This window comes from Uloborus diversus, chromosome 6 (assembly GCF_026930045.1).
Source record: "Uloborus diversus isolate 005 chromosome 6, Udiv.v.3.1, whole genome shotgun sequence".
NCBI classification, from domain to species: domain Eukaryota; kingdom Metazoa; phylum Arthropoda; class Arachnida; order Araneae; family Uloboridae; genus Uloborus; species Uloborus diversus.
Genome location: NC_072736.1, coordinates 12,479,798 through 12,494,206, shown reverse-complemented (window position 1 = coordinate 12,494,206; position 14,409 = coordinate 12,479,798). Strand labels below are relative to the sequence as shown.

General features: G+C 32.6%; 2 protein-coding genes across 3 annotated transcripts in view; one reads left to right on the top strand and one right to left on the bottom strand.

Annotated features, from left to right (window-relative positions):
• The window catches only part of LOC129225300 (peptidyl-prolyl cis-trans isomerase FKBP4-like), a 31,133-nt gene extending 25,153 nt beyond the window's left edge, over nt 1-5,980 (bottom strand). The window contains exon 1 of one of the 2 annotated variants that reach the window (XM_054859890.1): nt 5,869-5,980. The gene's annotated coding sequence lies outside the window, so the exon portion shown is untranslated. Of the gene's footprint in view, nt 1-5,844 lie in introns of both variants that reach the window. The other variant, XM_054859891.1, reaches the window with a different exon arrangement.
• Nucleotides 5,981-7,376: 1,396 nt separating this feature from the next.
• Nucleotides 7,377-14,409, top strand: part of LOC129223944 (bridge-like lipid transfer protein family member 3B) — a 50,443-nt gene continuing 43,410 nt past the window's right edge. The window contains 1 exon segment of the mRNA XM_054858327.1: nt 7,377-7,420. Within this exon segment, the coding sequence (XP_054714302.1) occupies nt 7,377-7,420 (44 nt within the window).

The window sequence follows — 14,409 nt, the reverse complement described above, 5'->3', positions numbered from 1 at the left end:
TGAAGACTGCACTAGAAAAATTGGGCAATTTAAACCTCTGTTGTGTCACGGGAACATAAACTGATCGCTGTACCTTTCTCGATGGCTGAAAATCTGTGTCCGAGTCCGTTTCACTTTGATTATGCACAACATGCTCCTCGTCCTCAAGCTCACTCAAATCGGGAACAATTATATCTCGCTGACTAGTTTCTTTATTTTTTGATTCTCTCTCTTCTCTTTTTGTATCACGTTTATGCCTTTTGCGGAGCCGATTGGTTTCTTTATGGTCAATTTTTTCAACAACCATTTTCCTCTCAGATCGTTGATCAAGGAGAAAGGGCAATTCCAATTTAGGTACTTTATTTTCATTTTTGCACGAGCATTGAAGAACGGGATCGATGCATTTACACGCAGCTATGTCAAACAGCTTATTTTTTGCATAGCGTTGAAAAGATGCAATCTGTTCATTAGAAAAAGAAGAATTTTTTTTTGAAGACTTTTGCAATTTACGAAGCTGTTCAAGGTATTTCGAAATCATAGCAACTATGCGCCTTTCACTGACGATTGCTTTGTCACCGAATGAAGCAATAGTCCAAATATCCACAACTTTCCTACCTACAACATAAGATATTTCTTTGGCAGAAGGTTCCTTTCGAGATTCTAACTCTCTCATTTTTTTATTTCTTTCCCACAAGTAATGCCTTAAAACGTCTTCTACAGTCGGTAGTTTTAAAATAGAAAGTTCCTTGGGCGACCCAATAATGTCATGAAACACATGTGAACGTAATACATTTAAAGATGGTATATGTTCTGTTCAAGGTAGTTAAAAATATGCACTAAAACTGTATGCTATTTCACAGATAACATCGGTAGTTCGCCACTTCAGGAAAGAAAATTAACGAGCGAGCACGTTAAAAACCCTAATACTAGCACTAGGGAACAAACGCCTCAGGAAACTAACAATGGCAGTTTGAAAGTCTAACTGGCGCTCCGTAGACGAGCCCAAAGTTGTTTCGCGGGAAAGGAGAAGTAGATTAGATGCGTCGGTTATTTGCGCTGCTGGCGCTGGGCGAGTCCAAGTCTGCGGAGGGGAAGTTGTTTTTTACAGCTCTGGCGGCAGCAGAAGGAGTTAAGTGATCGAGCTGAAATTTTTTTTACGTCATGCTGAAGCCATTTGGCCAAAATTCCGCCCTATCCGCAAACCAATTTAAGGAAACCAATTAATTTTAAAAATTGTCAAAAAATCCCAGTTTTTGGTCATTTTTACCAAATTTTAGGGCTCCGGCGGCAGCAGAAGGAGTTAAGTGATCGAGCTGAAATTTTTTTTACGTCATGCTGAAGCCATTTGGCCAAAATTCCGCCCTATCCGCAAACCAATTTAAGGAAACCAATTAATTTTAAAAATTGTCAAAAAATCATAGTTTTTGGTCATTTTTACCAAATTTTAGGGCTCCGGCGGCAGCAGAAGGAGTTAAGTGATCGAGCTGAAATTTTTTTTACGTCATGTTGAAGCCATTTGGCCAAAATTCCGCCCTATCCGCAAACCGATTTCGAAAATCGGGGTTTTTCGGCCCACCCTAACCTTCATGTACAGTTTAACTTAAAGTGCATACTTCAACTAGAATTTTTGAATAAAAAATTATCAATATCTGTTTTAGAGGAGGAGTTCTACTTATCCCATAAAATTTCGCTATAAGTGGTTCCACCCGTAACAGTGAGGATTTGAAAATCAAAAGCAACTCTGATGAAATATTTGTATCAGTGAAATACAAGACAACTATGATGACTCAGTAGGAATTGATAGTTCAGCTATAAAAACCGCTAAAGCTGGTGATTAGTTTTATCTGTGAAACTTATGTGAAAGAAAACCATTAAGATTTATGTAGGTCTAATATTGATAATGGTTCTTCCTTAGCCAACTTTACATAGACGCATTGATTTAGTGTATCCAATTTCTTTTTCAAGTTATAGTTTTGGCTAATTTGCCAAAATTGATCTTAACCAACTGTGTTAGGTTCATTCAACACACCTTGATATGTAAAAGTAAAATCTATACCTAAAGGCTTTCAATAAATTTCACAAATGAAATTGTTTTTTTGATTTAAAGTTTTCCGTGATACAGATTTAAAAAACTGTAAATATCTCATAAATGGATGCATTTGAAAAAAATTAATTCACACTAAAAATTTACATACTTTATCATGTACTTACCTCTTTTTTATATATGCTTGATTTAAATTTAATTACAAGGGCTTACAAGCCATTAGCAAGGCCACTTACCCCTTACTATGGAATAAGTGGGACACCTGTTCGATTTTTAAAAAAATATAATCCTTAACAATAATTAAAGCATTATTTTAGAAAATAATGATAGAATTTGTTTATTAGTAATATCCAAGACAAAGTAAGATTTTTTTTTGTTTTGAAACTTTTGTATAAGTTTTCAAAAACTAATTGTTCTCAAAAGGGGTCCTACTTGACCCTGTATGTTTGTGCAGTAAATTCATTAAGTTGCTTTCTATGCATGTTTTACTTTAACTTTGAAATGAAATGCAAAAAAGGAGAAAAACAGTTAAAAACATATGCGTTACATCAATGAGATTGAAAATCTTACTTTGTACCCAAAAATACATGTAAATAGCTTTAAAATTATTGGCTCAGCATAACTAATTGCACATTTTGGTGTCAGACGTAATCAGGGATGGCTGGATTGGACCCAATGGTTTTTTTTTTTTTTTTTTGAAAAACCTGTTATTTAGCCCACTTTTGGGTTTTTTAAAATTTTTGTAGAAGTTTTTAAAAAAAAATTAATTTAAATACTTTTACAATTTAAACTTCTTTTTTATTTGTTCTTACCACAGACAATGGATATAAAAAATGAATTTTGAACGTTAATAGTATTTCTTAACTCTTAACAGCATTAAAAAAAAGCTTCAAAGATTTTAAATAAATATATTTAACTTTTTTCTTCAACTGGTCAATAAATAACTCAAATTATCTTGACTAAGTCATGTCACGTCTGATTTTCTCAATATTTATAGATTGTATAGATGAAACTACTCGAGCTAAAAGGCTTTCATGTGAATTATTTTCTGTAAACCAACACGTCACAAATCTCGAACAAACAAGGTATCATTTTTAGAAATTAACAGGTTTTACAAACGGTTGGACAGAAAACAGAATAGGATATAGAGTATTTTCATTAGCTTACAAAAAAGTTTAAAATTTCTTACTCTGTACACAGAAATAGAAAAACAGGCAACATAAAATTCAAAGAAATGTCTTGATTAAGCTGGAATTCAGTAAAAAGGGATTTAAACTACTTGAGGTTCTACAGTACATGTCAAAATGAAATACAATAAAGTAAAATGCAGAAAAAAATGTAGTAATTAAAAACAAACAAACGAACAATAGATTTTATCACTCGAAAAGTAAGTTTGCCCTAACTGTTAGTAATCATGGAAACGAAAAAATCTGAAACTTCACCATTCTTAGGTTCCGTCGTCTTTTTTACTTTTCTTCAGTGCTTTCTTCTTTCTCCATATACTTACGCTACAGTATGCTACAAGCACTTCACATTTTCCCAAAAAACCCACATTTCTTTAAAAAACCCCCAGCTTTAGTTGGTTTTTTTTGGGTCTTATTTAAAAAACCCAAAAACCCTGGGTCCATGGGCTTTTTTTTAAAAACCTGGGTTTTTGCCAACCCTGAACCTAAAACACTTACTGTACTCCAGAGAAATTCTTTTACAAATCAAAATGAATTGTATTTTGACACATTTTTGCAACATCACCAGCAACACATTGTATCTTTAAATGGTTATTCATCTCAATTCGGAATATTAGTATGTATTTTTTGGAAAAACTGAATATCTTCAAGAGTCGCCAAATATGGTTTGAAAATACTCAAGATGTTGACCTTAGTTTAACCTCCTGTAACTTATTTATAACTGAAGTCGTCAAATTTTAGACAGGCATTTCAAAATACACAACACTTTACTTTTAAAATGATACCTTATTTGTTTCATAATTTTAATTCTGAAAATTTGATCATCTGGTTGATCTTACCATGGAATTGCCCAGTATGTAAAATACATGAAAATATTTGGGGGGAAATGATAGAAGTTTTTCAAAAAAAAAAAAACATTTTGAAAAAAAGAAAAATTAATTTGAATTTTGATATCTTGAATTCAAATTTTGTTTTTTGCAATCACGATTGTGTGTATGTAGGCGTGTGTGTTTGTGTGTGGGGGGTATGTGTGTTGTGTGTAGGGGGTATGTGTATGTGTGTAGGCATGTATGTTTGTGTCTGTGTGCAGGCATGAGTGTGTGGGTAGTTGTGTGTGTGTGTATGTTTTTGTGTGTGTATGTGTAGGTGTCTGTATGTATGTGTGTGTGTGTGTGTATGTATGTGTTTGTGTGTGTGTGTGTAGTTGTGTTTGTGTGTGTGTGTGTAGTTGTGTTTGTGTGTGTGTATGTATGTGTTTGTGTGTGTGTGTGTGTAGTTGTGTTTGTGTGTGTGTGTGTGTAGTTGTGTATGTATGCGCGTGTGTGTAGGACATGGATGCAACCAGGAGACGGCTTTCGCTATATTAGCAGCATTGTGAGGAGCCGGTCGACGGTGATGGTGCAGAGGATGGCAGTGGGAAAATAAAATGATAGAAGACGCCAAAAACAGTCAAATGAAAGCAATAAGCAATCGTGATTGCTCAAAAAAAAAAAAAAAAAAACACATGGTTTAAACCAAACAACCCTGGATGTCAATACACAACTTTTCCTACCACAAGCGATAAAAAAAATTATACCTCACCTTTTTTTTTAAATTTAAAAAATGTCAATTTTTACATTTTGGCGAAACTTCAAGGGGCTGACAAAGAATCTAAATATACTTGATTTCCAAAAATTTTTTTACACGAACATTTGATGTCAATACACAATTTTTTCCGCCACAGTTTTCCATTTTTCAAAAAAGTTAAAATTGACCCACCCTAGTATACACCTCATATTTTTACTGAGGAATCTTGTTTCCAGCAATCTTCTCAAAAATTCTCTTTGAATTGCTTTATCACAGACAAAAGTTCTGGTTGGCAGATTAGTTATATCATATTTCACTATTTTAATTTAACATTATTTAATGTCTATTTTCATTGTAATTTTCAAACTAAATGTAAATGCATCATAAAGCTATACACTGCCCCCTTCTAAAATTATAAAAATTTGGCCATTTATTAAAATAAGGTCGAAGATCACTGACCATATGAACTAGAGTAACAAATCAAAGCGTAAAATTAAAGCTCTATAGCATTTGTAACTTAATTGAAAACATCCGATTTAAGCAAACAGTTCAGTTACAGCATCCAGAGACTTCAGTTTTGTCTTTTTTAGGCTCATCAGGCTGAATAGCCATAGACAGCAAACCAACTCCAACATTAAAGCTGATATGATTCAAATTGAAACTACAACCAGCTACAAATATCATTTTGGACAAACAAATTATTTGCCTATTTCATTTTTATTTGACTTATACATATGCTTCAAGAAATTAGAATATGTATAAAATATAACGAACGAAACTGAAAGTTATTTTACGATCGTTAATCTTTAGAAGCACTTGGCCAGGAAAAATCTGAAAATTGCATGAAGTCACTGAAAGTATAACAAATTCAAAACTGCAATCAAAATAAAATATTTACTTCGTTTTAAGATTTTAAATTGAGAAATCTACCAATGGGTTGTTTTTCATTTGCACTTCTACGAAGTTATTAAAGTGATTTAAATACAAAGGCTTTTAACAACTTTTGTCGTTTAAAGTTTTCGCCTGAAAACCAAGATTATTAATTCACAATAATATTCAATTTGAACTCACAAAAGGGTATTCTATGGCACTCACATGTATATAAGAATGGATTTGTGATTTCAATACAGGAAAAATCTTTCCAGAAAGTTCCTTTAGATGCCGGCAAGGGAAAGCGTGCAACCACAGACAGAGAGACAGACGCTCGTAGAGTACCAGTGGCTAGTTTTCCATTAATTCTGCTTTCTACAAATGAAGAGAGCATGCGCAAAACAAAGGTTGCGTTCGACGAAACTCACCGGTCTACCGGTAAGTAACTGGTTACTAACCGAAGCGTTCTATGATCAATCGGTTACCACAGCGGTTACCATTCAAAGCAGTTGATTGGTTGATTGGAGCACGTGATCATTAGTTGTCATGTGATTATTTAACCGGTCGCTCTCGGTCGAGCTCGTCCATAGACTAATAATAAGAGTAGACCGAGCTATGGCAACCCTTTTGCTGCTCATAAACCAAACCATGTGACTGGTGGATATCCTAGCAACAGCGGGCGTTAATCGTAGCAGACGATCAACGCCAACGCGAAATAAAATAAATAGAATTTATGGAACACGGAAGAATGATATTTTATGGAGTCCGATTTGTAAATTTGTTACTTTAAGTTGTAAATATTTTGTTAATATAGTGAGTTTTTCGTTTAGATAGTATTGTGCATTTTCTTTAGTCAATTTCAATAACTCTCTAAGCAGTAAAAGATGCAAACGACCAAGAAGAATCAGCAAACGGTAAGATTTTTACCTACAGTTTCAATTTAAGATACCGATTAGTACATTTTTGCGTTAACGCAAAACGTTTACGCCATTTCGTTCACGCCAACGCTGACAGCTCTAAATGAAATAAAAGTTACCGAAAACTGATCAAAAACTAGTATTACTAATGTCAAAATAATGCATAACTAAAAGAAAAACAGTTCAATCTCTGCACCTGGAAGTGTTTTTTAATGAAAACACATTGTCGTAAAATACATGTCGAGTGCCAAACTGTAGATAATGCTGCCATCTAGCAACCATGCTGCCAAAGTCTTCGCCAAGCCCTTCCACTAGTCACATGATACATCTATGAACCAATTTTCTTCATCAGCAAGAATGAGAAAGCTCGGTCTACTCTTATTATTAGTCTATGAGCTCGTCGAACGCAACCAAAAGAGATGAAAAGATTTTTTTTCTTGAAAATTTATTTTATTTTTTACGTTTGAAAAGTATTTACGTTTGAAATGCAAAGTAAAAGTTTTTAAAAAAATTCTGAAAGTAACGTGACCAAAAATATCTAATTAAAAGAACGATCGAAATGAGAAAACATGAGAAATGAATCATCGCTGAAAGTCAGTTAATTTTAACTAACTATGACTGTATAATGATTTAGTAAACATCTCCGTGAAATGATAGCTAAGATGTGCTAATCATTACACATTATAGATCTTTGTTTCATTGCGAATAACCAGGGAATTGTAAATCATTTTAAATGTTTTGGTGGTACTTTATCTTTAAGAAGTTCAAGAACCATGTTACCTACATGTGTTGAACAAATTTAAATAGATACTTACAATGGCATCCATATTCAAAAATCAACTTTTAAAGCATTTGTCGAAGTATGATAATTTTTCATGAATTTATTTCAAATATTTTGAGTTAAAATAAAATATAATGCTGAGACTTTTCTAAAAAGTTCAGGTTCTTTTGGAAAATAGGACTTGAGCTTATTGTTATTGTATCGACAAACGCCAATTAATTTTTATCCTTAATCGATCCTTAATTTGCTCAGTATATTTTGCTAAAGTATCGGTTTGTATTTGCTCTAGATAATCATAGTCTGAGTAATATAGACTAAGCTTGTTGCATAAACGTTGTAATGGACTTTGAATTTGTCTATAGATGTTGTAATGAAAAGAAATGTTCTTTATCTCTCTCTTCACTTCAACATAATTACAAAATTTATTTATACCAAAACTATCTGCTGGTTTCATAATAATCTTACTTGTAATTACCCTTTGCAATGTTCCACTTGGAAACATAAATATGATTTGCAAGCCATGCAATAATTGAATTTGTCAAATCAGCATTTCTTAATTTCTTTGATAGGTGGAACTCTTTTAGCTGGGCTTTTTTCGTATAACCCCAGGTTTTCCCTCAATAGTATAATTTGAATGCAGCATTCTGGATGTGGTTTATTTCCAATAGCAACGATTTTTTCTAACTATTTATTGACTTGGAAAATATAATAATAATAAAAAAAACATACACATTTGTTTTAATATACAGTCAAACTCGCTTATAACAAGTTCTGTTTTAACAAGTTCTGTTTTAACAACCGGGATTTAGCGAGGAAATCAGAGATACTTGGTTCGTACATTGTTAAATATGAAGCATAAAGTGAGAAGCAAAAGGATGTAGTGGAAATTTTCATGTCTTGAGTAAAATGCATTTAAAGGTAACATCCTAGGTAGGCTTTCATTGAATTTTTTTTCCTAAATGAGGCTGTACAGCAGCACCTACCTGGGCTACTAGTACCATCTCTTGTCCAAAGACAGAGGAGAGATTCCTCTACTATTTGTACTGGTTATCTCCAAATTTAAAATTCTGCCACTTACATCCCTTTGCTTCTCACTGCCTCATATGTGCGTATGTGTAAAGAAGAGAAATGTTCATCGAAGGCTATACTTAAGCAAATATCATGGCTTATGATATTTGCTTAAAGCTCAGCTAAGCATATCCAGGCTGTACAATACTCATGTACAGCCTGGAGCAAAGGAGAGTCAGAGGGGACATGATTCAGTTATTTAAATTTATCAAAATGAAAGATGTAAATGGATTAAATTTTTGCGGGAAAAGCAGAACAAGGGGTCATTGTTTTAAGCTATTTAAATCTCAGGCTAACTTGGAAATCAGGAAAAACTACTACTTTAGCAGGGTCGTGGGCACTTGGAATAGCTTACCGGAAGAGGCGGTAATGAGCAAGGGAGTGGATAGCTTTAAGAGGGCCATTGATCTTCATTGGGGACTAATTAATTGACTAGGACCAGCCTAGCTGGGCCCAGAGCCTGTTGCTGGTCGTCACATTTGTATTTGTATAAATGTATAGCCTAGTGGCGGATCCAGCCGATTGTTTTGGGAGGGGCCATCCGAAATTTTTGAACAAACTCCGAACTCCACAGAAATTTTATTAAAATGAAGTTTTAAAAACTCAATTTTCGGGGTATCGAGACATTAGGTGAGGGGGTGGATTTAGGAATCTCCCTCGAAAATGTTTCAAAATTTAAATTTCGAGCAATTTTTGAAGATCAGGAAACTAAAAACGCATTTTGTCTATTTTTGATAATGTACGGAGAAAGGTCAGGTTTCGGGCGCTAGCCACAAAATAATTTTTCAAAATAAAGCTTAGAAACCAAAATATTCTGTCATTATACATTGAGAAGTTTTCTGGCTCTTTAGCTGTCCAGCCTAAAAATGCACTTTTAGGTAATGTTTGCTTACATTAAATGAAGTGTAAAGGTTCTTAGAATCCTACCTTCCGGGAAATATTTTGCCTTTGAGGCTCTAAAAATTCAATTTTTAACTATATTTATACATATTTTAGAAAGGGATGGAAGATTCGTGAGCTCCTCCAAAAACCTTCTTTTAAAGCTATCATCACGTTATAAACCAATGAGGGAGGGAGTCCTATCAAAAATCGTTTGCAATTGAAGTCCCAAAAAATTTCATTTAAGTTGTGCTTTTAAGCAAGTTAAGTGATAAGGGCTGGATAAGCTAGTTTCCGTTGACATTTTTTCCAAATAAAAGACTTAAAATGCAATTTTTTGCTACAGATCAAGGAATTTGTGAAAGGGCATGGGAAAATGAGATTCTCTCTCTAGTTTCGAAATTAAAGCTATAAAAACGAAAATTTAGGCCCTCTTTGGTCTTGTGAACAATAGGTATACTTGAGATCGTCCAAGTGTCTATAGTTGGGATCAAGAAATGATGTAAAAGATGGAGAAAAATTTTGGAAACAAAAGTTTTGTTTTGAGGATAGGGATATAATTTATCCCCCAATTAAGGCATATACTTCTTTTTCAGTAAAACACATGTGTTAAATTTTGTTATCTTCTCATAATATCTTTTTCTTTTTTTTTTCTTAAAAAATTCCTACACTCACAAGGCTTTGGGAGGGGCCATGCCCCCCATGGCCCCCCTCTAGATCCGCCCCTGGTATAGCCTTTGATGAACATTTCACTTACTTTTGAAACCATTTGACTGTGTAAATGTATGATACAACCTTGACAAACCATTTTTTTGTGGATCGCTGGGGTGGACGAATTTTACACGTGGGAAACAGACGACCAGCATGTTTCTGGATTGATCTCTTTGGATATGGATTTGTTTTTTACTTTTACGTTGATAACTGGAATGAATTCTGTAAAGTTGAGCATCGGATTGGGTTTATTATAAGTTACAAAATAATCAATAAAGAATGTGACTAACTCTGTGAGACTAAAAAGGGGCCTAAAAGGATCAATGTAAATTAACTTTAAAAAAAAATAAAAAAATTGAAGATTATTTTTTTACATGAATTTCAACTTCAAAAACCTACTTTTTTTTGTGTAATGTCCCTATAGCAGATGCAAAGAGATCACAATCCTCAAAGTGAAGGCATCAAAGGTATAAAAACGGCTTGTAAAAGAAATATTTTTGCTAAAATTATTTTAGAATTGAATTTTAGAGGCCTATGATAAGCATATCATTAAAATCTATCAACAGAGTTGAAGCAAAAATAAAATTAAACCATCGATTCAGCATTGACTCATACTAAAAATAAAAAATGGAATTTCACTTTAAAAACTTGAAATCAGCGTTTGAACAAAAATAAAGAGAATTTTCATTTATTTGTATCCTAATAAAGCAAAGTTAGCTTGAAAAAAGAATAAAATATGATTCTCATATCGGATGTAAAAAGATTGCACTTGCAGGTAAATAAAAGAGTTAATTTAATGTTAATTATCCTTGTTAGCATCGAAAAATCAAACCCATATAATTTTCTTTCAAAATAACAGATACACATTGCACCGTAGATACACAAATTATTGCCATTTTGAAGTTGTTAACCCTATCTGAAGTGATCACATTTTTTTCCCCCACCCCTACTATCCATTTGCTGTTCTAAAAGTTCATTTTGCTGATATATATTATTATTGTCTATTAAATCATGAGCGGGGAGAAAAGTGCTTAGGAGGTAAAGTGTCACAATGCCTTTTTCAGAGCAGAGAAGTTTACAAAAACACCGGTGCAAAATAGTTAAGATAAAACAACCAAGCAAAATTATTTAAAACCAAACTGACTTTCAGCAGTTAATTTCTTTCAAAGAAACAAACAAGCATTTTATTTATTTGGCAGTAGTAGTCATTTATTGCTTGCAAGAGCATCACAAGAGTGCCAATTTGCAACTCCAACGAACTATAGGGGGCACTGCAGTCACTGTCTAATGGCCGACTTAAAAACTAAAACAAACGCATGTGGTAACGAAGAAAATGCTAAAAGTGTTGTGATTTTTGTTCGTACGTATGATTTTTTCGCTTTATTCTTTTTAAATTAATTTTCAAAGTCTTGTGGATATTCTGGCCCACGTAGAAAGAAATGAGAATTCAAGAAGCATTACTAAAGGTCAAAGAATAATGCAAACTACGTAGTTCGTAGTTCTAAGCAGCTATTTCCACGATGTTGAATTCGATATTTATCAATTCTTGATAAAACTAAATAATAATTGTGGCCTGACACGAACAACAATTAATGCTAGAAAATTCAATATGACATTACAAATTATTATCGAAAGAAGATGATACTTCTTTGTCTTGCTTGGCTAGCGCTTATTGTTTTGCATTTGTTGAGGAGTTATTTCTCTCGAATTCCCGAATCGGTTAATTTAAAATTTTTCTGTTTCGATTTTTCTAATTTCTGAGCTACGATTCAATTGTGTCATGTTATGCGAATCATCAACAAAATTCTCACGGATATATGGTGGTAGTTTTCTTTTCAGTTGATTGACCATTATTTCTTTTTACTTATCGAATTCTGTAATCTTACTACCATTTTATTCCACTCATGATAAAAATTAAAAATGGTTTAACTAAAAACGCGAAATCTCGCCAAGGCTACTTTGTTCGCACAATACTAAAACTATAACCCTAAACAAATTTGGCGAAACCTTTCAGCTGAGAATAAAAGGAATAAAATAAATTCTTTCTCGGTGAAACATTTTTCATTTTGTTCTACGATAATATATTCAAGAAAATATTTTGCATACCGTCCATTCCAACTAAATGCTGCTGTAAAAGATGGTTAGTTAAATTAATTTAAGATTAAAAAAAACTCATATTCTTACAAACAGGGTTCGTACTTCCTTAAAAACCCCTTAAGAAACCCTTAATTTCATCAAGCAAAATTAAGGTCCCTAAAAAACCCTTAAAAAGTCCTTAATTTTCTGAAAATTTCCTTAATATTTTAACCACTGTATCAAGTTTGGTCCCCTTTTTCTTATTTTTTTCGTTTTTACCCCTTCAAATCTTTATAATCCGCGATATGTGCCGAAAACGTATGTTTTGGAGACATGCCGACCACGTTAAACACGTGCTTCGCCGAAAATTGCTTGCCTTGTTTGAGATTGCAATCTTTTTGCATCCTGCAAATATTTCAATCTTTTTAAATGTTGGAAGGTTTTTTTACAATATGCTACTTTATATCTGTTTATTTTTTTCATTATTTCAATAATATTTTTATTTCTTAAATTTATTTTAGAAAAAATGCAAAAGACTATCGAAAAAATATGGTCCAACTCCCAGTCTCTGATTGTATTTAAACTTGTCGTGGTTACTATTTTTATGTATTTGAAAAAGCTTTCAATATATTTATGGTGAATCTCTAAAGGTTTTGGTTAGGCTTTACAGCCTGTAAAATTTTTTGGAATTTAAAGATTAAATAAAGCAACTTCAGTTTTTTTTTTTTAAATCGTGAAATAATATGAAGTTTTTTAAACCAAACTATGAGTTCCATTGCAAGGAAAAAGGATAATCAATTATATATATATATATATATATATATATATATATATATATATATATATATATATATATATATATATATATATATATATATATATATATATATAAAATATTTATATTATTGAGTGATACAGCCAAGATTGAACTCTGGCTCCATCAACCGCTTTATTCAAGGACTCAGGAGTTAGAAATTGCTTTCTCTCTTTCAAAATTTAAATTTATATAGAAATAAACAAACTTGCGAGAAATAGTATGATATAGCAAATTTGTTCGAAATAGGATTTTAGTAACAATAACAGATCAAAAGCAATAATAACAAAACACTAGTTTAAATATCTTGAAGAAAAAAGATTTTAGTTATTTTCCTTCAATTTGCCTCTCATTCTAATCATGTATGCTAAATGATAATGCTTTAATATGCAACTAATTTTCTACAGCTATCCCCATTTTCCTAATCTTTTTTTATGACTGAAATTTGAGAATTAAATGTTATTTTTTAAGAACAATATGTGCTATCTATTATATTAATTACTACCCAATCATTTCAAGCCTAATTAATAAGGAAAAACTTTCGTATTATGTTTGAAACTGGTTAATTCGCCATTTTTTGTTGAATTTTGGAATGTCATGGACTCAAAGGGCACTCATGATCTCATCTCATTTCTGCTTGATTTTAAGAACTCTTTTTTTCTTGGGGGGGTTCTCCATTTTCCTCTTGGATCACTATGATGTGAAATTTTAAAATTTTATTCACTGATAATGGGACATCCCAGTTGATTGGGCCTCTCCCTGCTTTTTGGAAACTGATGCACTTGTGCATGTGTATATATATAATATGTGTATCATATACTTTGCCCCCCCCCCCCCCCGGGTAAACTTTAAAATGGTATACGCAAAGCTATCTAGTTATTTTCCCGATAAGTCCTTTTTTTTGAGAGAGAGTCCTTAAAAAGTCCTTAATTTTTACTTTTAAAAATGAGTATGAACCCTGTACAAATTCATACAAAACAATAAAAATTTTTACCTTGTATAACGTTATCCAAGTTTGTTAATCCAGTTTTCGCTTTCACTATTTTCAATCAACTCATATTTTAGAAGGAAATAAGGAAAACTAGCATTATTTTGAGAAGCTCGAGAATACTACTAAGGGACGAATTAATTTCTGTAGCTGAAAGCAAACTAAGACTCATCGATTGCGTTAATAAATACTCAGAACAAACTGCCTGTGTTTACATCAACAGACACACGTGGAACGCAACGTGGCAATGTTTTAGTTTCATCGGCAGTTTTGTAAATCACCGCAAGGTAGCATATTCAAGCGCTGGAGTTCCGAATTCGTTTTTTTGTTTTGCAAAATTAGCAGATTTTGTATAAGCTCATCCCTCTAATTTAACTTCAAAAAAGGTTCCAAAAATTATTGGTTTTATACAGGGGAAATATGCGTTATTTCGGTTTCAGGTTTGCTCTTTCAATAAACAATTTGAAAGATCTGTTTTTTTTTAATCAGAATTTTGTGAAGGGTCCGTTTTGGTTGATCGAATTTTTGTGAA